The sequence below is a fragment of the Micropterus salmoides genome, unplaced genomic scaffold (genome assembly GCF_014851395.1).
Source record: "Micropterus salmoides isolate LMB-PRFRI ecotype aquatic unplaced genomic scaffold, ASM1485139v1 Ms_hic_scaffold_11, whole genome shotgun sequence".
In the NCBI taxonomy this organism is placed as follows: Eukaryota; Metazoa; Chordata; class Actinopteri; order Centrarchiformes; family Centrarchidae; genus Micropterus; species Micropterus salmoides.
Genome location: NW_024040152.1, coordinates 1218375 through 1243159, shown reverse-complemented (window position 1 = coordinate 1243159; position 24785 = coordinate 1218375). Strand labels below are relative to the sequence as shown.

The following is a 24785-nucleotide window of genomic DNA, read 5'->3' as shown; positions in this document are numbered from 1 at the left end:
TTGAATTTGAACATTAAATGTTGAAAAAGTTCTGACATGATTTATCTTTGTCTCATTATTTTACATCATAAAAACCTGGCATTTTAGCAGGGGTGTGTAGACTTTGTCTGTCCACTGTATACTAGTACTAAACTACTATATATATAGTATACTATTATATGAAATTATAATGACTGTAGTAACGTTATAAAATAGTGTGTGTGTGTGTGTGTGTGTAGTGGCAGGTAGTGAAGCAGAGCAGGAGACAGGTGAACCACTCACGCTGACAACAACTCGTTGAAATTCAATCGTGGTGTTCTGTCGGGAGACGCCAAGAATGAAAAAGAAATAAATCTGGTAAGTAATAATAATATGTCATTTGTTAGTGCTGTAAAAAATGCTGTTTCAGATAATAATGGTGACTAGCAAGTTGTAGCAGTTAAAACCCCCGTCATGTTGGCTCGAGCTGAACTAAACATGCACCAGCCTGCGTGAAAGTGAGTTTGGGCTTTAAGGGAGGGGCCGCTGTGAAGGAAAGGGTGCACTGGATTTATAACACAGGACAAAATGAGTGTCATTGCAAAACAGCATGCAACACAATAATCGTTTGATCTTGATTAACTTGTTTTTGTAATTGTTTGACGCGTAAATTGAAAATGTGTTTAATATCGATTAATTGCATAGCCCTATTAAACTATACACTATTTAATGAACGTTATGCTTTTAGTAAATGTTGTAATATTATACTAATACACTCATTTATACTAGTTCCTCCTCCAGGTTGTGGATGGAGCCTCTGCAGTGGACAGATGTGTAGTCAGGATGCCAGTGTGCCAATATGTGCTCCTTCTAGCCGCCTCCTCCTGAGAACAACACTCTCCTAGTTCTGTTTTACATCTGTTTTACTAAAGCTATTGTTATAAATATTGTTCAGTAGTCTTGTTCACATTAAGTATGATGTGGGTGGTACTGGTGTATCCTGTATCTGTCCCTGGTTTAAAAACTAAAGTCCCACATGCCTCAAGTCACCAATCACAGTAGCGTTTTCTGTGATAAATGATCAGTGCTTTAAAAAGCTGTGTGCATGTTAGACAGGGTCTTCACCTCCAATGTACTGTTGCACACAAGGAGACAGAGCACGTGAACACACATAGTACAAATATGAATGTAATAAACTCTAAAACTAACATTTTCCACTGTGCTCCTAATTCTCTTTTTTAATTTATGAGCACATGTACCCGTTGAGATTAACATTAGCGTGGGTGGTGATGGCGCAATGGATAACATGCATGCCTTTGGTGTGAGAGGCCTGGGTTCAATCACCAACTGTGACCCATCCCCCATTGTGTCCCCTGAGCAAGACACTTAACCCCTAGTTGCTCCAAAGGCATGTGACCTCTGAGATATATATATATGGATAAAAGCGTCGCATAAATGTGATGTAGCGTACAGCATGGCTACTTCTTTGTTGGCATTGAGTAACCAGCTCTTAAGAAGGGACCGATCTAAAAACATTTGAATATCATGGAAAAGTTGACCAGAGCCAGATTAAAGGCTCAAACTTTTGCAGTTGTTTTGAGCTAATTAGCTTATCAGAGCTTCTCAGGTCGATGTTTCTGTATTTTAAATTCTTTATCTTAAAATTCTAATACATTTTGAGATACTGGAGTTTTGATTTCCTTGAGCTGTAAGCCGTTTTGATCAAGATTAGAATTGAAAAAAAGGCCTGAAAAATGTTTCTCTTGTGCAATGAATCTACGTATTCACATTCCCTTTCTGAATTAAATAACAGAAGAAAATGAACTTTTGCACGATATGCACCTGTGTATCAGTCTAAAGATATTTCGTATATCCTACTCAGTCAGGTGTAAATGGGAGTTAGTTCTTATTTTAGGTTAAATGGTTCATCTTCAACACACCAGTTGTTAACAGTGTCTTGCTCAGGGACACAATGGTGGATGGGTCACCGTGGGGGATTGAACCCTGGTCTCTCACACCAAAGGCATGGTCCTGTTCATTGCACCATCACCACCTCATCATAAAACACAAGCTACACTGAGCCGAAATGCATGTTTTTTATAAAGATTTATAAAGACTATTAATGACAAAACTACAAACCTCACCCGCCCTTGGTATACTTGCTTAGTTTTGATAAATTAATTCCAGAATAGTTGAGCCAAGATAGCCTAAAAATGCTGTTTGACATTACTTCAGAATACCAAATACATAAAACAGTCTGTCCTCAGGCATTTATTAGTTTCTGACTCTGACAGTAAAATTCACCAGAACTACTCTCTGAACTCTATCTTTAACCAATTCACACAAATGTGGACTTTATGTGATCTGAAACACGGTGGAGCCCCCCCTGGAGAGGCCCACCTCCCACTTTGAAAACCTCTGCTATAGACCAAGTCAAAAGAATTAAGCTGTAATCAAACGAGCTACATCTGATCTGAGAGCAGGCAGCAAAACATTTGCAAGAAAACCAAATTCTGATTTTGTGCACATTTTAGTTTGAAACATCTCAATATCTGTTTTTGAAGATCAGATCTTTGCTGCATCAATCTACATGTTCTATTAACAGTGAGCAACAAAAATGACTCTAAGCACATTTTAATCACTTTCAGCTTGTTGCTTTGGATCTGTAGACCAGCCAAACTAAAACAGTACCCATCTGCATAAAGCCGAGCTCCCATCACAGTTATTAGTGACATCACTCACATAAAGGATCAGTCTGGTGTTATTCCATATTTTCTCACTGTCAAACAAATGCCCGTGTGCAGATCCAAACCACACAACAACACATTACGTTAGTCCAACTCTCAGTACTTTCTGATTCCCTGCACAGTTTGTGGCTGTCAGCTCCACTGGTTCCTGCTGAAGACATACATCTGTAAAAACTAAAAATCCCCACATTAATGACACCTGACAGAATTTAAGCACCTCTATTCTGCCGTTTTAAAGGCGAGTGAGTTAAGTCAAATTTCCCCCCTTCACTGCACTGCAAATTTTCCATCACTGCACACAAGTAAGGAGATGTTCAAAGTCACTTACAGAGCTGCTGCTGCTGCTGCTGCATCTGCTCCCTCTGCACCCAAACAAGTTTCACGGTCATGTAAGGGGCTGCAGGCTCGTATCTAGAGGATGAAGAGGAGGAAGGGTAGCCAGACCAGCCTCCAGACTCCTCCTCCCACCACGTGCTGAAAGAGAGGAAGAATAACTCGAATCCTTGGTTTGTGACACGAGACACATTTCAGAGGAATCTAACCAGCAAAGCAGCTGTTTCTGGCTGTCTTTGCACTTTAGACCAGAGCCCCCTGAGGGGTTTTATCTTTTCATAAGTAAAGCATTTAATGACATTTAGGTTTAACTCAGCTCTGTTCAGCTTCAGGTCTGGGTTGCACCAACTGAACGTAAATCCATCACTAGTTTTATGTTCTTCCTAAGTTCTTCTTTACAACTAGATCATTTCACACTACAGATTTACTAAATCAGGTTGCACGATTAAAACTTAAATAAATACTTATGAGTTCTGCTCCAGAAGTAACAGGATTTTGTTTGTTTGTTAATCCAGCCTTGAGCTGTTCTCAACACGCTCCCAGAAAGACTGATAACAGAAACACTGAATAAGAGATCGCATTGAGTTAAGGGTGGAAAAAAGGTTAGACAGGAATTGCTATCACGACATTGGCTCTCAATAGTACATTTGAGGAAAATACGCTTTGCTTGAAAGTTATAGAATTAGATGAGAGTTAACTGTTGAACTTTCTTAAAGTGGAATTAAACTTTGTGGAAAGAAATATATCCGATTAACATACATACAGTTCTAATTAACTGTAAATGTTTAATAAATTGATATCTTCTACAAACCCAGATGTTTGTGCGCTGAGCCTGTACACACTGGGCAGAAACTCTGAGTGTGTGTGTCAAGGGATTTTTGTTGGAAGGAGATTGTATTTGGCCACAGAGGTTGGTGTTCTGAGGAATTTCTGGAGAAAAGAAAATAGCCTATACTGTTTCTATGGGAGCATTTGATGGAGATCAAATTCAAGTTCTGAGGAAATTCTGAACAAAATAAGTGAATGTATTGTGTTGATCGGTCACAGTTGGCCTCTCTTTTTTCTTTTCTTTTTCTGCAGCCACATACTCTCTTCCCAGCCCTCTGTATTACTGCTGTGGCTCAGGAGATAAAGCGGGTCACCCACTAATCTGAAAATCAGCAGTTCGATCTGCAGTCTGCATGTCAAAGTGTCTGTCAGTGCATGAATAAACGTTAGTTCCTTTCTGATGAGCAATTGGCACCTTGCATGCCAGCCTCTGTGAACAGGTGAATGTGATGTGTAGAGTAAAGTGCTTTGAGTGGTCAGAACACTAAACCCTTCAAAGCGGGTTTGACTGCCTGTTTATTGGGCCTTTGATTCTTGCCTGCTCCTTGTTAGGTTTGTTTGCCTGCTTAGACTCCCACAAGCCTTTGTACCTCCATCCATGTGACTTGCACATTCCTCGGCCATTACACATTTCTGCACAAACTGTGCAGCTTTTTTATTTAAAAACAGATTAGTAGGCTACATATTATATTGTATACTTTTGTGGTACTTGCTTTTTATTTTCTATTACTAAGTTTATTGTTATGAACCAAAAAGCCAAGGTGAATTCCTTGATTGAAAACTTATTTGGCAATAAACCTGATTCTTACGTGAAAGAAACTTTGTTTTTTGGTTTGATATTTAACTACATTTATTTTTTTACCACTGGGGTCTAGCTGCTATAGTTCTGATCATCATAATTGGGCCACAACACAATCCAGCGAACATTTTTGTAATTTTTTTGCTAAATTGTACTTTGTTCTGTGAGGTTTGTTTCCGAGTCAAGATGCAATTAATATGTTCAACTGCTAGACAGCAGCTTTGCCCTACTGAGACATGGCTACTGACAACGTGAGACTTGAAAGTTTGTATACATCAGAGTTGCCAGATCTGGCGATAAACACATCCGCCATTTTTTAATGAGGCTCTTGTAAGTATCTGTGTCTTTATTTGACATGTCTTCATTATTTATCTAAATTATTTGTTAACGTGTAAGTACCGTGACATTTCAGCGGGTAACAGTGTAAAGTGCAATTTATACTTCTGCGTCAAATCCGTAGACCCTACGCACAAGTATAAATGGGCCTTAAGACACGTTGTGGTTAGCTTAACATGCTGCATGCCAGTGTAACTTAACGTTACTGCAACGTTAACTCCATGATACCCACAGGTTTCCTCGTGCCCTTAAAAACTCTTGAATTCAAGGGGGGTGAACATGAAACATGTGCAACCTTACCTATTATAATTTTGTAATGAAAGCCACACATATATTTTACTCACTAACGTTAGATCATTATGATATGGAAATATGAGTTTTTGACTTTTGACAGTACATATTTATTGCAAATTATCCAGCATGCAGTCAGCAAAGACAACAATAAATATTCAGAACAGAACACTTACATTCACAGCACATAGCTCTCTCAAAAGAATAAAAGTAGCTTTCTCTATTTGGTTGTTCTAATGCAACATGATGGCTAAAACGTGTCCTGTTCAGAGTATCAAGTATCTATAGTATCTATATTTTCCATAGAGATAAATGGGTCAGTAATAAATACTTTGAAATTAAAAAGAAAAAAATGTTATTAATGTTTTTTTTAACCTTCATTAGAATGATAATTAGAAATATACTGTATGTTTTCATTTAATATCATTTGATGATAGTAGTCATGTCTTGTGGGAAAACAGTCAACATAGTCAAATTATAATGTTTACTTATATTCATATTCTTACATATTCAACAGTTATGGATCCCATTTACCTGAGAGACCCATCTGATGCTCTTGCTGCATCAAGTAGCAGCTTAGATGAAGATCTAGATTTGGAAGTAGCAACCCATTTATTTTCTCATTATTTATGTTTTTATTACCACATGTTGTTAAAATTGTTTGAATTTGTATTTATAATAATATTTTATCAATAATTTTCATCATGTTGTATTATCTTAAGTTGTCTACATTGTGATACTTTTTCTTAATAAAATCTTTATATTTAATTTGTTGGATTACCATTTATGAGAACCTGTTATGTTTGAGTAAAAACAATCCTTTAGCCACTATTCTTTTGTCTATTAGAGGTAGATATGTAGACATTTAAAAGCTGTGTATTTGGTCTATTCCTGGGCTATGGTTAGATGTCTATTAATTTTTCACTGACAGCCCAAATTCAGTCCTGTTTTAGCCTAGACGTCTGGGCTCTGTTTAGACGTCTATTAGACGTCTTTTAACCGTGAAATTGCTTGCTGGGCCCATTACGTTATAAGACTCAGACGGTGAATATTTCAGAAGCATGGACCGGGTAAAGCAACAGTGAACACTTTGGTGCAGGTGCAACTGGGTACAGTGTTGGTTTCGGTTTCGATTGGCTTCCTCCTCCGCGCACTCGCGGGTGAAAATAGTATCGCGGGTGAAAATCGCGAGTGCTGTGTCATTTCGGCCACTTCATAAAACAGCCCACTGTTGATGGAGAAAGTCAAGAGGGCCGACAAATACAGGGAGTGTTTGCAGCAGAGGTGTGTTCCGTGCTTGTGTGGAAATATTAGAAGTAAAGGCAGGTAGAACAGAATTAAGCAGGCTAGTGAGTAATATTTGTATTCATGTGTATTCCTATGTTGAGAGCGGCGTGTGAGAAAACATTTTTCTGCAATGTTCTATAGGCTACCGTGTTCATGGATGTTGCTGGAATCGGTACAGCCCTGGTTTTAGGCTAGTGCTGTGAGGAAGGATGCTGCTGTTGGCCTATCAGAGACAGGGAGTGTGGTAGTGGAGTGTTCGGGTTGTAACTGACTCTGCAGTAGAGACAGACAGTTACAGCAGACAAACGGACAGAAAGCACAGACTTTACAACATACTCAGATGGACAGCCATTGTTTTAATGTGTTGTGTGCTCTTAAAAAACCATTGAGCATTGTGTGCCAGTCATAAAATGTTACAAATCTGTTACCATTGCTGTCATTTACATTGGGTCGCTGGGGACATGTCCCAAAGACTTTTTGAAAGAAAAAATTGATTAAAATACGTTCTGAAAAATAGCTTGGAACAAGAAATGTTAAATCACAAATGAAAATGCTTTGTTTATTTGCACAATAAGAAAACATGCGTTGCAATTTAAATACAGAAGAAACAAATGTGCATTGTCCAAGAAAATTAAAAAGCTACTGATTTTACCGCATTATATTCCATTTTATTGTTACATATACTCCATAAATTGGTGCAGAAATGTCTCCAGAATGCAGGAAATGATGTGTTTAATGCTCAAAATCTACACACATCACACCCCTATCAAACCTTATAAGGGCACTGGTGACATATGTCACCAGCTCTTTTCAACACAAAGTGACGAGCTTGCTGTTATATACAGTAGGCCTACTGCTTATATTGTTTCACCATCTGTAAACAAATGTAGCCTAAGAATGGAATGTGTGTTCATGGGGATACGTGGTAAGGTGAGCTGGCGTGGCTACAGTGCCGGGGCTGAATTTTTGTCCCAGTCCACCCCTGGACTCATGTGTTGGCAGTTAATAAGTGGAAGCTGAACCGTAATTCTGATAATGAAAATCCAACCAGCTTGTATTTCTCCATGAAAGAATTGAGGGATGCTATTAATTCTGGTGCAGACACTACCCCTGGGAGCTTATCATATGAATTATTTAAACATCTGGATGACTTAGTACTTGAGGAAGTTCTTGCTCTGATTACTGTGTGGGGAGAGGGTTGTTTGCCAGTAGAATGGAAACATGGAGTTATAATCCCTATCTTGAAACCAGGCAAAAATGCAAGTGACCCAAGCTCGTAACGGCCTATTGCATTAACATCAGTGCTTTGCAAAATCATGGAAAGAATGATAACAAATAGATTAATTTACTTTTTAGAAAGTAAAGGATTTTTTACTGAATTTCAAAATGGTGTTAGAAAGGGAAGATCAACAATGGAGTCAGTAGCAGTTTTAGATTAAGATATCAAGAAGGCATTTAATAATAAAGAAGCAGTGATAAGTGTATTTTTAGATATTGAGAAAGCTTATGACTGCTAATGGAAGGAAGGACTGATGATTAAAATTTATGATCTAGGAATTAGAGGTAGAATGTTTAATTGGATTAAATATTTTTTAATGAATAGAACAATACAAGTGCAAGTGTGTGGATGTAGATCAAAATGTGTTAAAATAGAAAATGGTACCCCTCAAGGAAGTGTCATAGGTCCAGTCTTATTTAATATAATGATAAATGATACATTTAGTAATATTGGAAGAGGGATTGGGCAGTCTTTATTTGCAGATGATGGGGCCATTTGGAAATGAGGTAGAAACACAGTTTATTTTAAAACAAATGCAAAAGGCTTTAGTTACTGTGGAGGGTACTGGTTGGCTACAAGAGAAAGGTACCAGATTTTGGATTATGTATGTATGGTTCCTCTCTAGAGAGAGTGAAAGATTTTAAAATTTTGGATGTCTGGTTTAACGAACGAATGACTTGGATTGTTCATGTTAGGAACATTTTGTCAAAATGTGACAAGGTTTTAAATATAATGAGAAGTCTGGTGGGATGTGACTGGGGGGCAGAGAGGGGTTCCATGCATTTAGTATATCAGGCAATGATAAGGGCCCTAATTGTCTTTTTTGAAACTGCTGGCTAAGGATAAACGTAAATACAGTAAGATTGTTATTCACGTCGGCGGTAATGACTCCCGGTTACGCCAATCGGAGGTCACTAAGATTAATGTTGAGTCGGTGTGTACATATGCAAAAACAATGTCGGACACCGTAGTTTTCTCTGGACCCCTGCCAAATCTGACCAGTGATGACATGTATAGCCGCATGTTGTCATTCCGCCGCTGGTTGTCGAGGTGGTGTCCAGCAAACGATGTGGGCTTTGTTGATCATTGGCAGACTTTCTGGGGAAGACCTGGTCTGATCCGGAGAGACGGCATCCATCCCACTTGGGAAGGAGCAGCTCTCATTTCTAGAAATCTGGCCAAGTTTATTAGTGGACCAAATCCATGACAAGCCAGAGTTGAGACCAGGAGGCAGAGTCGCAGTTTAACACACTTCTCTGCCCTTCTTTTTCAGCAGTTACCCACCCAAAACCCTACGCAGAGTCGCGGTTTAACACACTTCTCTGCCATTCTTTTTCAGCAGTTACCCACCCAAAACCCTACGCAGAGTCGCGGTTTAACACACTTCTCTGCTCCTCCATTTCAGGAGTTACTTAGTGAAAATCCTATAGTGACGGTGTCTGTCCCCCGACCATCGAAATTATTTAAATCAAAGGTAAACAGAAGAGGAGCTTTGCATAAAAACCTCATAAAAATTAAAACCACAAGAGCAATAGTGCAAACTAATAGGAAAATTAAATGTGGACTCTTAAACATCAGATCTCTCTCTTCTAAAGGTGTACTAGTAAATGAACTAATATCAGATTATGATATTGATTTATTTTGTCTTACTGAAACCTGGCTGGGTGATGGAGAATATGTTAGCCTAAATGAATCCACCTCTACCAGTCATATTAATACTCACATTCCTCGAGGCACAGGCCGAGGAGGTGGAGTTGCAGCTATCTTCGACTCTAGCCTATTAATCAGCTCTAAACCTAAACTAAACTATAACTCATTTGAAAGCCTTGTTCTTGGTCTTTCGCACCCAAGTTGGAAATCACTGCAACCAATTCTCTTCGTTATAGTGTACCGAGCACCTGGCCCGTATTCTGAATTCTTATCTGAATTTGCAGAGTTTTTGTCAACTTTAGTCCTTAAAACGGACAAAGTTATTATTGTAGGGGATTTTAATATTCATGTGGATGTTGAGAATGACAGCTTCAGTACTGCGTTTATCTCTCTGTTAGATTCCATTGGCTTCTCTCAGAGTGTTCATGAACCGACTCACTGTTTTAACCACACCCTCGACCTTGTTTTGGTGTATGGTATTGAAATTGAACATTTAGTGGTGTTCCCACAGAATCCCTCTTTGTCCGACCACTGTTTGATAACTTTTGAGTTTGTATTGCTGAACTACACGCCATTGGGCAAAGATTTCTATACAAGAAGTCTGTCTGATAGTGCTGTAGCTAAATTTAAGGATGCGATTCCATCAGCTCTAAATTCATTATCAAGTCACAAAGTAACGGAGGACTCCTATGCTAATTTCAGTCCCTCCCAAATCGATCATCTTGTTGATAGTGCTGCAGGCTCGCTGCGAATGACACTTGACTCTGTAGCCCCTCTAAAAAAGAAAATACTAAAACAAAGACGGTTAGCTCCATGGTATAATACTGAAACTCACAAATTATAGCAAATATCGCGGAAATTTGAGAGGAATTGGCGTTCCACCAAACTGGAAAATTCTAGTTTCATTTGGCAAGATAGTCTTAAAACTTATAGGAAGGATCTCCGTAATGCCAGAGCAGCAAACTACTCGTCATTAATAGAGGAAAATAGGAACAACCCCAGGTTTCTTTTCAACACTGTAGCCAAGCTGACAGAGAGTCACAGCTCTATTGAGCCAAGTATTCCCGTAGCTCTCAGTAGTTACGACTTCTTGAGCTTCTTTAATAATAAAATTCTAGCTATTAGAGACAAAATTCACCAAGACCTGCCCTTAACTGGCACAGACTTATCTCTAAACTCAGGAACCTTAGAAACAGCTGTAAAACCATTTATTTCAGTAATTCCATTCAAAAAGTGAAACTTGGATAATGTATACATTCATTCCACACAGACTGATATATTTCAAGTGTTCATTCCTTTTAATTTTGATGATTGTAACTGACAACTAATGAAAAATCCAAAATCAGGATCTCAGAAGAATATTGTGAAAAGGTTCAATATTGAAGACACCCGGTGCCACACTCTAATCAGCTAATTAACTCAAAACACCTGTAAAGGCCTTTAAATGGTCTTTCAGTCTAGTTCTGTTGGCTACACAATCATGGGGAAGAGAGAGAGAGAGGAAGAGGGAGAGCTCTGAGCTCTGTGTCCAAGCACATTAATAGAGAGGCGAAGGGAAGGAAAAGATGTGGTAGAAAAAAGTGGACATGCAATAGGGATAACCGCACCCTGGAGAGGATTGTGAAACAAAACCCATTCAAAAATGTGGGGGAGATTCACAAAGAGTGGACTGCAGCTGGAGTCAGTGCTTCAATAACCACCACACACAGAAGTATGCAAGACATGGGTTTCAGCTGTCGCATTCCTTGTGTCAAGCCACTCCTGAACAAGACACGGCGTCAGAAGCGTCTCGCCTGGGCTAAAGACAAAAAGGACTGGACTGCTGCTGAGTGGTCCAAAGTTATGTTCTCTGATGAAAGTAAATTTTGCATTTCCTTTGGAAATCAAGGTCCCAGAGTCTGGAGGAAGAGAGGAGAGGCACAGAATCCACGTTGCTTGAAGTCCAGTGTAAAGTTTCCACAGTCAGTGATGGTTTGGGGTGCCATGTCATCTGCTGGTGTTGGTCAATTGTGTTTTCTGAGGTCCAAGGTCAACGCAGCCGTCTACCAGGACGTTTTAGAGCACTTCATGCTTCCTGCTGCTGACCAACTTTATGGAGAAGCAGATTTCATTTTCCAACAGGACTTGGCACCTGCACACAGTGCCAAAGCTACCAGCACCTGGTTTAAGGACCATGGTATCCCTGTTCTTAATTGGCCAGCAAACTGGCCTGACCTTAACCCTATAGAAAATCTATGGGGTATTGTGAAGAGGAAGATGCGATACGCCAGACCCAACAATGCAGAAGAGCTGAAGGCCACTATCAGAGCAACCTGGACTCTCATAACACCTGAGCAGTGCCACAGACTGATGGACTCCATGCCACACCGCATTGCTGCAGTAATTCAGGCAAAAGGAGCCCCAACTAAGTATTGAGTGCTGTACATGCTCATACTTTTCATGTTCATACTTTTCAGTTGGCCAACATTTCTAAAAATCCTTTTTTGTATTGGTCTTAAGTAATATTCTAATTTTCAGAGATACTGAATTTGGGATTTTCATTAGTTGTCAGTTTTAATCATCACAATTAAATGAAATAAACATTTGAAATATATCAGTCTGTGTGGAATGAATTAATATAATATCCAAGTTTTACTTTTGTAATGGAATTACTGAAATAAATCAACTTTTTGATGATATTCTAATTATATGACCAGCACCTATATGTTTAGACTGCTTTGCTTCCCTCAATCTTTACCAACTAACTTCAATAATTTCTTCATCTAAACCATACTTTAAAGTAGCTGTAATTAAACCTCTTCTGAAAAAGCCCAAACTTGATCCAGATGTTTTAGCCAACTATAGACCTATATCTAACCTTCCATTTCTCTCTAAGATCCTGGAGAAAGCAGTTGTTTAACATCTGTGTGACTTTCTACAGAGCAATAGTTTATTTGAGGATTTTCAGTCAGGATTTAGAGCTCATCATAGCACAGAGACAGCACTGGTGAAAATTACTAACAACCTCCTCATTGCATCAGACAAAGGACTTGTCTCTGTACTGGTTTTATTAGATCTTAGTGCTGCATTTGATACCATTGACCATCAGATCCTATTGCAGAGACTGGAATATTTCATTGGCATTAAAGGAACCGCTCTAAGCTGGTTTAAGTCCTATTTATCAGATCGATTTCAGTTTGTACATGTTAACAATGAGTCCTCCATGCACGCCAAAGTTAGTCATGGAGTTCCTCAAGGATCTGTCCTCGGACCAATCCTCTTCACTTTTATATATGCTTCCTTTAGGCAATATTATCAGGAAATATTCCATAAACTTTCATTGTTATGCAGATGATACTCAGTTACATCTAGATGAAACTAATCAGTTAACTAAACTTCAAATGTGCCTTCAGGATGTTAAAACCTGGATGTAATTTTCTAATGTTAAACTGAAACTAAAAAAACTGAAGTTATTGTTCTGGGGCCCAAGCACCTCCGTGACGCATTATCTAAAGATATAGTTTCCTTTGATGGCATCGCCATGGCCTCAAGCACCACTGTGAGGAATCTTGGAGCTATCTTTCATCAGGACATGTCGTTTAAGTCTCACATTAAGCAAATTTCAAGGACCGCTGTTTTATATATATATATATATTAATATTGCGAAAAAATCAGGAACATCCTGTCTAAAAATGATGCAGAAAAACTAGTCCATGCATTTGTTACTTCTAGGCTGGATTACTGCAATTCCTTATTATCAGGCTGCTTGAAAAAGTCCATTAAGACTCTTCAGCTGATCCAGAATGCTGCAGCACGTGTTCTGACGGGAACCAGGAAAAGAGATCACATTTCTCCTGTTTTAGCTTCTCTGCATTGGCTTCCAATAAAATCCAGAATAGAATTTAAAATCATTCTTCTTACCTACAAAGCTCTTAATGGTCAGGCACCATCTTATCTTAAAGAGCTCATATTACCTTACTACCCCACCAGAGCACTGCGCTCCCAGAATGCAGGGTTACTTGTGGTTCCTAGAGTCTCCAAAAGTAGACTAGGAGCCAGAGCGTTCAGCTATCAAGCTCCTCTCTTGTGGAGCCAGGTTCCAGTTTGGGTTCAGGAGGCAGACACCATCTCCACATTTAAGAGTAGGCTTAAGACTTTCCTCTTTGATAAAGCTTATAGTTAGGGCTGGCTTAGGTGAGTCCTGAACCATCCCTTAGTTATGTTGCTATAGGCCTAGACTGCCGGGGGATTTCCCATGATGCACTGAGCTCCTCTCTCCTCTACTTTCTCTCCCTCCGTATGCAACCTCATCCCATTGATACTAACACAACTTCTCCCCTTTCTGGTAGTCTTGTGCTTTCTCCACCCTCTCCTCTCTCCTCCTATCACTTCCTGCAGGTTTTCTGGCTCTGGAGCTGTGGAGTGTGGATCTGTGGTTGCGAATCACCTGCTGCCCCCATGTTCCTGCTCGACACCCTCTGCTACAACGACTATTGTTACTAGTCCTATTGTTATTATTGTTATTATAATCATTAACATTACGATTGTTACCATTAACACTACTATAAATATCTGTACTATTATTCGTTCAGTCTATAGCAACATCACCTTTACTGTCTGTACCTCTGTGTGTATATTGTGTAGGCTGCCTCCCACCCCTCTGTCTCTCCTTACATCTCTCTCTCCTTACATCTCTCTCTCTCTCTCTCTCTCTCTCACCCCAACCGGTCGAGGCAGATGGCCGCCCACCCTGAGCCATGGTTCTGCTCGAGGTTTCTGCCTCTTAAAAGGAAGTTTTTCCTTGCCTCTGTCGCCTAGTGCTGCTCTTAGTGGGAACTGTTGGGCTTCTGTAAATAACATCACAGAGTACGGTCTAGACCTGCTCTTTTATGAAAAGCGCTGTGAGATAACTGTTGTTGTGATTTGGCACTATATAAATAAAATTGAATTGAATTGATTATGGGTGCTTTTATGGTGCTGCAGCCCAGTCGGTGTTAAAGAAGTTAGACACTCTGCAGGCTAAGGCACTGAGACTCTGTTGTGGAGCTCTCAGGTCATCTCCAATTCCTGCTATGCTTATTGAAATGGGTGAAATGCCCTTAAGTTTAAGGCGTATTAAGTTGGGAATGCAGTATTGGGTCAAATTGAGTTGGTCTAATCTAGCACTCCCAGCTAGGTGCCTTATGCAAGGATCGTTGGACTCTGGCAGAAAGATAAGAAACAAATCATTTTTTGAATGCATAGATCAGTGGACAAGAGAATTGAGAATGATGCAAGAAGACACGGCACTTTACACAATTCAACTACCTGTTCCTTTTTGGTTAATGCAAGAGCTGGATGTTGATTTAACTTTTTTACAAGAAAAGAACAAATATGTGACTGCTCTAAAATTGGAACAATATCTGAACAGTTGGAAGGGATCATATCTGAAAATTTTTACAGATGGTGCCAGGGAACCAGAGAGTGGGCGAGCAGGTTTTGGGGTGTATATAGCTCAACTGGACCTCAGGATCAGCAAGAGAATTACAGACGGAAGTTCTGTCTTTACAACAGAGCTACTGGCAATTCTTTGGGTTCTGTGGTGGATTGAGGACGTGAAAACAAGAGAAGCCTTAATCTGCTCTAATTCTGCAGCTGCCCTGATGGCCTTGAAAGGCGTTAAGGAAAAGCCCGTCCTGATATCATAAATGAAATTCTAGCTGTATTATTTAGAATTATGATGTCTATGAAGATTCTCAGTCATCCAGGTCATAGTTATCCAACGAAGGTTAAAGTCAAGGGCAACTGGACTGGTTGAAGATACTGGAAGACGTTTCATCCCTCATCCTGAGTTTCTCTGATACTCCAGACATGTATGGAATCACAATGTTGTAAGACAGATGCTGGTACACCCCAAAGACCGCACACCCAAACACAAGAAAAGCAATCTAGTGTATTCAATTCAATTCAATTCAATTTTATTTATATAGCGCCAAATCACAACAACAGTTATCTCACAGCGCTTTTCATAAAAGAGCAGGTCTAGACCGTACTCTGTGATGATATTTACAGAAGCCCAACAGTTCCCACCAAGAGCAAGCACTAGGCGACAGAGGCAAGGAAAAACTTCCTTTTAAGAGGCAGAAACCTCGAGCAGAACCATGACTCAGGGTGGGCGGCCATCTGCCTCGACCGGTTGGGGTGAGAGAGAGAGAGAGAGAAAGAGAGAGAGAAAGAGAGTGAAGAGAGAGAGAGAGAGAAGAGAGTGAAAGAGAGAGAGAGAGAGAAAGAGAGAGAGAGAGAGAGAGGGATGTAAGGAGAGAGAGAGGGGAGGGAGGCAGCCTACACAATATACACACAGAGGTACAGACAGTGAAGGTAATGCTGCTATAAACTAAATGAAAAATGGTACAGATATTTATAATAGTGTTAATGGTAACCATCATAATGTTAATGATTATAATAACAATAATAACAATAAGACTAGCAACAATAGTCGTTGCAGTAGAGGGTGTCGAGCAGGAACACGGGGGCAGCAGGCGACCCGCAGCCACAGATCCAGACTCCACAGCTCCAGAGCCAGAAAACCTGCAGGAAGTGATAGGAGGAGAGAGGAGAGGGACGAGAAAGCACAAGACTACCAGAAAGGGGAGAAGTTGTGTTAGTAACATGCAATAATGGGATAAGGTTGCATACAGAGGGAGAGAAAGTAGAGGAGAGAGGAGCTCAGTGCATCATGGGAAATCCCCCGGCAGTCTAGGCCTATAGCAGCATAACTAAGGGATGGTTCAGGACTACCTGAGCCAGCCCTAACTATAAGCTTTATCAAAGAGGAAAGTCTTAAGCCTACTCTTAAATGTGGAGATGGTGTCTGCCTCCTGAACCCAAACTGGAACCTGGTTCCACAGGAGAGGAGCTTGATAGCTGAACGCTCTGGCTCCTAGTCTACTTTTGGAGACTCTAGGAACCACAAGTAACCCTGCATTCTGGGAGCGCAGTGCTCTGGTGGGGTAGTAAGGTACTATGAGCTCTTTAAGATAAGATGGTGCCTGACCATTAAGAGCTTTGTAGGTAAGAAGAATGATTTTAAATTCTATTCTGGATTTTACTGGAAGCCAATGCAAAGAAGCTAAAACAGGAGAAATGTGATCTCTTTTCCTGGTTCCTGTCAGAACACGTGCCGCAGCATTCTGGATCAGCTGAAGAGTCTTAATGGACTTTTTCGAGCAGCCTGATAATAAGGAATTGCAGTAATCCAGCCTAGAAGTAACAAATGCATGGACTAGTTTTTCTGCATCATTTTTAGACAGGATGTTCCTGATTTTCGCAATATTAAGTAGGTGAAAAAAGGCGGTCCTTGAAATTTGCTTAATGTGGGACTTAAACGACATGTCCTGATCAAAGATAACTCCAAGATTCCTCACAGTGGTGCTGGAGGCCAAGGCGATGCCATCCAGGGAAACTATATCTTTAGATAATGCGTCACGGAGGTGCTTAGGCCCCAGAGCAATAACTTCAGTTTTATCTGAGTTTAACATAAGAAAATTACAGCTCATCCAGGTTTTAACATCCTGAAGGCACATTTGAAGTTTAGCTAACTGATGAGTTTCATCTGGCTTGATCGATAGATATAACTGAGTATCATCTGCATAACAATGAAAGCTTATGGAATGTTTCCTGATAATATTGCCTAAAGGAAGCATATATAAAGTGAAGAGGATTGGTCCAAGGACAGATCCTTGAGGAACTCCATGAGTAACTTTGGCGTGCATGGAGGACTCATCGTTAACATGTACAAACTGAAATCGATCTGATAAATAGGACTTAAACCAGCTTAGAGCGGTTCCTTTAATGCCAATGAAATATTCCAGTCTCTGCAATAGGATCTGATGGTCAATGGTATCAAATGCAGCACTAAGATCTAATAAAACCAGTACAGAGACAAGTCCTTTGTCTGATGCAATAAGGAGGTCATTAGTAATTTTCACCAGTGCTGTCTCTGTGCTATGATGAGCTCTAAATCCTGACTGAAAATCCTCAAATAAACTATTGCTCTGTAGAAAGTCACACAGCTGTTTAGCAACTGCTTTCTCGAGAACCTTAGAGAGAAATGGAAGGTTAGATATAGGTCTATAGTTGGCTAAAACATCCGGATCAAGTTTGGGCTTTTTCAGAAGAGGTTTAATTACAGCTACTTTAAAGTACTGTGGTACATAGCCTGTTGATAAAGATAGATTGATCATATCTAGTATAGAGGTGCTGACTAAGGGTAAAACATCTTTAAGCAGCCTAGTCGGGATGGGGTCTAAGAGGCAGGTTGATGGTTTAGATGAAGAAATTATTGAAGTTAGTTGGTAAAGATTGAGGGAAGCAAAACAGTCTAAACATGTATCTGGTTCTACAGCTGTTTCAAAGGTTCCTGAGTTAAGAGATAAGTTGGTGCCAATTGAGGGCAGGTCTTGGTGAATTTTGTCTCTAATAGCTAGAATTTTATCATTAAAGAAGCTCATGAAGTCGTAACTACTGAGAGCTATGGGAATACTTGGATCAATAGAGCTGTGACTCTCTGTCAGCCTGGCTACAGTGCTGAAAAGAAACCTGGGGTTGTTCCTATTTTCCTCTATTAATGACGAGTAGTACGCTGCTCTGGCATTACGGAGGGCCTTCCTATAAGTTTTAAGACTATCTTGCCAAATTAAACGAGAATTTTCCACTTTGGTGGAACGCCAATTCCTCTCAAGTTTCCGTGATATTTGCTTTAATTTGCGAGTTTCAGTATTATACCATGGAGCTAACCGTCTTTGTTTTAGTATTTTCTTTTTTAGAAGGGCTACAGAGTCGAGTGTCATTCGCAGCGAGCCTGCAGCACTATCAACAAGATGATCGATTTGGGAGGGACTGAAATTAGCATAGGAGTCCTCCGTTACTTTGTGACTAGATAATGTATTTAGAGCGATGTAAATGCGGTCCAATGCAGTGAGGAATGCACAGACCTGTATGTTGGGACTAAACAACCACTACACAAACGCATGGCTCAACACAGAAGGGCCAACTCCTCAGGTCAAGACTCTGCAGTCTACTTACATCTGAAGGACAGAGGACACTCGTTTGAGGACCACCAGGTGCACATTTTAGACAGAGAAGATGGATGGTTTGAAAGAGGTGTCAAGGAAGCATCTACACCCGGGTTGAGAAGCCGTCATTGAACAGAGGAGGGGGTCTACCCCACCACTTATCCCCCACTTACAATGCTGTCCTTTCATCACTTCCCAGGAAACTCAACAAACGTAACCTATTGGCCTCAGGTGAAGATACCAACGATGGTCGTTCAGTCTTGGCCACGAACCAGCAGTATCGATGACCCTGGCCAACGACCCCACTGAGGTTAAATAGCTGAGTTTCAGTCAGAACTGAAGAAGTCCTTTGGATGATGGACGAAACATCTTCCAGTATCTTCAACCAAGTCCAGTTGCCCTTGACTTTAACCTTTGTTGGATATTTAGAATTACAATGATTGGTAGCAATGTTATGTTCTGCTGGGTTCCTGGACATGCTGGAGTTGAAGGAAATGAAGTAGCAGACTTTTTAGCAAAATCAAGCTTAAAGAAGTTAGAGACCGATATAAATATATCATTGGGAAGAGTGGAACTAAACGAAAAAAATAAGCAGAGTATTGAAGGAGAATGGCAAAGATTGTGGAAAATGAGACCAAGGAGAGACATTATTACTCTTTGTAATCTCAGGTTAAAAAAGTCAGGCACTGTTATGGATCCACCCCATATCATCAGTCGTTATATGTCATTGGAAAGCATCCTAATGGGCTTTGTGAGTGTGGGAACTCTGAAACAGTGGAACATGTTTTGCTGAAATTTAACAAATATAATATAAAGTAGCCTTTTATTCAAGAGGTTATATTATTCAGTCAAATCTATATTGGGTCAAAATGATAAGCACCGCTTGATTGTCAAAGTAGTATTATAGGTCTTACACGATGCAGGGCAACGTTTTCATTACAGCGACTTCCTGAGGAGGGCAGTAATACGCCTAGAAGCGTGTAGACTGCCGTAAATCCATATGAAGAAGAAGAAGAAGACGGAAGTAAACGTCACTGCGGTCACACGGGAGGAAAGATGGCGAGCGCCTATGAGACTTTGAACTTGTAAGTCCAGTGGATCAGTATCGAAATATCGTCTAGCTTTGTTGTATGTTGTTGACGTTACTGAATGAAAAGGCGAGGGGTCTCTGGAAGAACTTCATGTTCTCAGAGTCACGGTAAAGCAGCGGTACACGTGAATGCTACCGCGTCAGCGCGTGCGTCGTGTTCATTTGCTGCTGCTGCAACCGATACTACATTTGATTCCTTCTCTTCACAAAGAGTCACTTGTGATTTAGCTGGATTTGATAGCAGGAAATCATTCAAATCACTTCATTTAACAGGATTCCTGTGCGTGACAGTAGGTCTGAGAGATGGCGGTCTGCTCCTGTTTGCAGTGCTGTAAACAGCCGTTTCAAACTGCGACTAGGCGTCTGTTTCCCAGCTGCCTCTGGATCATGTTTGCATCATTCGCTGGTAGTGATGTTGTTGTTTGTGGCACCCTGCTGCTGCTGCTGCTGGTGAGGTGTTTTGAAACCGCTCTTGTCTCTGTCACACCAGGCGCACCACACCGGAGAAGTTTTACATCGAGGCTTGTGATGATGGCTCCGTGGATGTCCTGGCTATTGACAGAGTGTCAACTGAGATGACTATCACGGGTAAGTGCAGGTTCTGGTGATTGAGCTCCAGCGTATAATTAAATTAGAACACACTAATGAGATCCATGCTCAAACGTTTGACTGTAGCAGGAGTCATCTTAGCTAGATGTTAAGAAGCCATGGTGCTCATCTTCCTCCAGAGCAGCGTTGATGTAGTTAGGCGGGATTAACCTGTTTGGTGCAAATCATTACATTACATTTATTCATTTTTATATTTATTCATTTAGCTGACGCTTTTATCCAAAGCGACTTACTATTACAATTGCTATCCATGTCACGCCTCTGGAGCAACTTGTGGTTAAGTGTCTTGCTCAGGACATATTGGTGGATGGGTCAACGTTGGGGAATCAACCCGGGTCACCAAAGGCATGGTCTTATCCATTGCCCCATCGCCACCCCTCATTTGCTTTTGGGCCCCTATGAAGAATCCAAGTCACTTTTAGTGGCCACATACATTCTGACACTTGAGGAATTTGTCTTACATTGCTCTCAGTGTACATACACAGAACAAGCGCAAACAAACAGGACAACACGCTCAACAAAAAAAGACACAAACTACGTTTGCAAAATCAACAACATTTGTGGACAGCAAGACAACAGTTCAGTGGAGGTTAGGGTAACAGTGTGAACAGCATGCATAGATGTGTTTTAAGTCATGATATTTAGGTTTAAAAAAAAGAAACTGAATCTTTGAGTATCAGGCACTGTGTAAAGGAGTCAAGACAAGTTTGCTACATCTTGGACAATGTATAGCTTAGTTACAACAGGTTATAACCTGTGTAATGGAGAAACATGCAAATGGTTTGCCCTTTATTTAGAAATGAAGCAAAAAAAAAAACAGGATCAATGAAGGACAAGTTTTCTTTCTAAAGGACATTGAATCTAGAGAGAAAGAAAGAGATCGATTAATTAACCACTGATTATTAACATGTAAAAAAACACTTAAGTTTTGCTGACATATCACATTCTGCCTACAAGACTCACTGAGATTTCAGGCACTACAAACTGAGCACATCAACCCTCAAAAGTGCCCCATTCTTTCAGCTGGTCCTGAAAGTTACTGATCAAATAACACCCACTACTGTTCAACCTCAGACCAGCACTTGCTTCCAACCATTAATCAAAGGAAACTAAATCACAGGTGCATAATTGTTTTCTTAATTTAAACCAAAAAGTGAAACTTTCATATATTCTCATTACACATTAAGTGAAATATTTTAGGCCTTTGTTTGTTTAAATCTTGATGATTAAGGCTTACAGCTTTGGAAACTAAAAATCCATATCTCAAAATAGTAGAATAAATAATTTACAATACAGAAGTGTTGCCCCTCTGGCTTCTTTTGTGTGAATTACTGCATCATAGTGGTGTGGCATGGAGGATATCAGTCCGTGGTTGCTGAGGTGTTTTGAAGCCCAGGTTGCTTTGATAGCGGCCTTCAGCTCAGCTGTATGGTTGGGGCTGGTGTCTCTCGTCGTACTCTTAACAATACCCCATAGATTCTCTATAATGGTCAGGTGAGTTGACTGGCCGAGTAACACCGTGGTCTGCAAACCAGTTCCTAGTGGTTTTGGTACTGTGGGCAGGTGCCAAGTCCTGCTGGAAAAGGAAATCAGCATCTCCATGGAAGCATGAAGTGGTCTAAAATCTCCTGGTGGATGCTGCATTGACTCTGGACCTGATAAAACCCAGCAGATGACATGGCACCCCATATCATCACTGACTGTAGAAACGTCACACTGGACTTCAGGCTACTTGGACTCTGTGCCTCTCCACTCGTCCTCCAGACTCTGGGACCTTGATTTACAAATGAAATGCAAAATTTACTTTCATCTGAAAAGAGGACTTTGGACCACCGAACAACGGTCCAGTTCTTTTTCTCCTTAGCCCAGGGAAGACGCTTCTGACGTCTGGTTCAGGAGTGGCTTGACACTAGCAGTGCGACACTTCTCCATCTTCTCAAAGTCTTGACCACAGGCTTAGCAGATTTTAATTTCTGCTTGTAGGTCGGGATAAGATGAACCAGACAATGATCAGATAGGCCCAGGGCTGCAAGGGGAACAGAGTGATAGGCGTCATTCAAAATATTGTAGCAGTGGTCCAGTGTGTTAGTGTCCCTGGTGGGGGCGGCTGTGGCTCAGGAGGGTGATCAGGAATGATCATTGTTCTCGGGGATGTTTTGGATGTTTTTACTCCATGTTACTGTTCTGGTTGGCCAGGTGCAGTAACGCCTCACTAACACAGGCCTGAGATGGGAAATAAAGGAGAAAAACTCAGAGTGAATAAAGTGGTTTACGGTTAATGAATAAAGTGAGAACTACATGATTTGATCCCAGAGAGCTCCATTACACAGTCCACTTGGACGAGATTAAATCCTTGCAGATAAAGTGAGCTGTCCAGGATGTCCTCGCTAGCCCAGGTTTCAGTGAAGCACAGGACGGCAGATCTGTAAAAGTCTGTATTTGTTCTGTTGAGGAGCAGCAGTTCATCCATCTTGTTGGCCAGAGAGAGACATTTCAGAGTGTGTTGATGGGAGCGCTATACGAAAGTCTTTTAGTTTCCTTTGGGCTTTGCAACCACCTCACCGACATCACTGATGCTCTGTAGATGGGTACAAATGAACTGCTTAGCAGTTTTAATCACCCGCTGCAGAGCCCTCATGTCTTGGGCTGTGCATATCCCATGTCAGTTGGTCATGTTTCCAGTTAGCATGCTTTCTATTGCTCCTCTGCAGAAGTTTATAAGAACTTGGCAAGTCCTTAAGTTTACTTAAGAAATACAGCTTTATCTGAGCTTTGCAGTTGTGGGTGTACAGCGTGAACAGGAGGGGGCTGAGCTCACAGCCCTGGGGGGCTCCCATGTTGAGTGTTAGAGTTGAGGAGGTGAGTCCGCCAATCCGAACTGACTGGGGTCTGTTTTTCTCAAGGTGTGTGAGGGCTGAGTGGAGGGCAGTGGAGATGGCATCCTCTGTGATTCTGTTGGTTCTGAAAGCAAACTGGTGAGGGTCCAGGCTGGCTGGGATGTTGTTCTTTATGTGCTGAAGAACCAGTTTCTCAAAGCACTTCATCAGACTGGGGGTGAGAGAAACAGGGCGGTGGTTGTTCAGACTAGACACTGCAGACTTTTTAAATACAGGAATGAAGGTGGCTGTCTTGAAGCATGTGGGAACCCTCTCCTGAGACAGTGAGATGTTGAAAATGTATCATATTTATCAAACGTTTAAAATTTGGTGCAGATGTGAGCATGTACACTTAAGTTAACAACTTCCTGTTTTGTGGCGAATCATTGATATTCCACTCCACGCCATGGGCACCCCGGGTCTACCAAAATTCACCATTTGTACAATGTGTAATCATCAATGGGTTTAGACTGCACAGCAAAAATTTGAAGTTGATCGGACTAATTCTCTAGGAGTTCATTAAAGTACAAAGTATGTAAATTGCAAAATATGACCATTAAATCCAAAATGGCCGACTTCCTGTTGAGTTTAGGCAATGGCTCCAAGAGGCTTTTTTGTATGTCATGACATGATACCCATACCACAGAAATTTAGTACACGTAGGTGAAACTTTGTCCAGGGGCTGCTCTGTAGGGGGCGCTACCGAGCCATTTTGCCACGCCCTTGCGTGAAACCCATAAAACACGTAATTTTTCACCACTGCTGAATTATGTGCAAAGTTTGGTGAGTTTTTGAGCACATTTAGGCCCCCAAAATTGAGGTTACTTTGCGAATGAAAGAATGTTTTGGGCTCGGGCCCTAATAACCAAAATAACCGAAATGGTAAAATTACATCAGTTAGAGGCTCTAAATAATGGTTTCAATGACTTTTCAATATAAATTTATAATAATAAGTAAGTAATACACTCACCTAAAGGATTATTAGGAACACCTGTTCAATTTCTCATTAATGCAATTATCTAATCAACCAATCACATGGCAGTTGCTTCAATGCATTTAGGGGTGTGGTCCTGGTCAAGACAATCTCCTGAACTCCAAACTGAATGTCAGAATGGGAAAGAAAGGTGATTTAAGCCATTTTGAGCGTGGCATGGTTGTTGGTGCCAGACGGGCCGGTCTGAGTATTTCACAATCTGCTCAGTTACTGGGATTTTCACGCACAACCATTTCTGGGGTTTACAAAGAATGGTGTGAAAAGGGAAAAACATCCAGTATGCGGCAGTCCTGTGGGCGAAAATGCCTTGTTGATGCTAGAGGTCAGAGGAGAATGGACCGACTGATTCAAGCTGATAGAAGAGCAACTTTGACTGAAATAACCGAGGTATGCAGCAAAGCATTTGTGAAGCCACAACACGCACAACCTTGAGGCGGATGGGCTACAACAGCAGAAGACCCCACCGGGTACCACTCATCTCCACTACAAATAGGAAAAAGAGGCTCACCAAAATTGGACAGTTGAAGACTGGAAAAATGTTGCCTGGTCTGACGAGTCTCGATTTCTGTTGAGACATTCAGATGGTAGAGTCAGAATTTGGCGTAAACAGAATGAGAACATGGATCCATCATGCCTTGTTACCACTGTGCAGGCTGCTGGTGGTGGTGTAATGGTG

General features: G+C 40.9%; 1 protein-coding gene across 1 annotated transcript in view; it reads left to right on the top strand.

Annotated features, from left to right (window-relative positions):
* The first annotated feature begins 19532 nt into the window (after window positions 1-19532).
* The window catches only part of LOC119896911 (phosphatidylinositol-3-phosphatase SAC1-B), a 29786-nt gene continuing 24533 nt past the window's right edge, over window positions 19533-24785 (top strand). Inside the window, exons 1-2 of the mRNA XM_038710339.1 lie at window positions 19533-19625; window positions 20121-20218. Coding sequence (XP_038566267.1) covers window positions 19597-19625; window positions 20121-20218 — 127 coding nt within the window. The 5' untranslated portion in view covers window positions 19533-19596. The remainder of the gene's footprint in view (window positions 19626-20120; window positions 20219-24785) is intronic.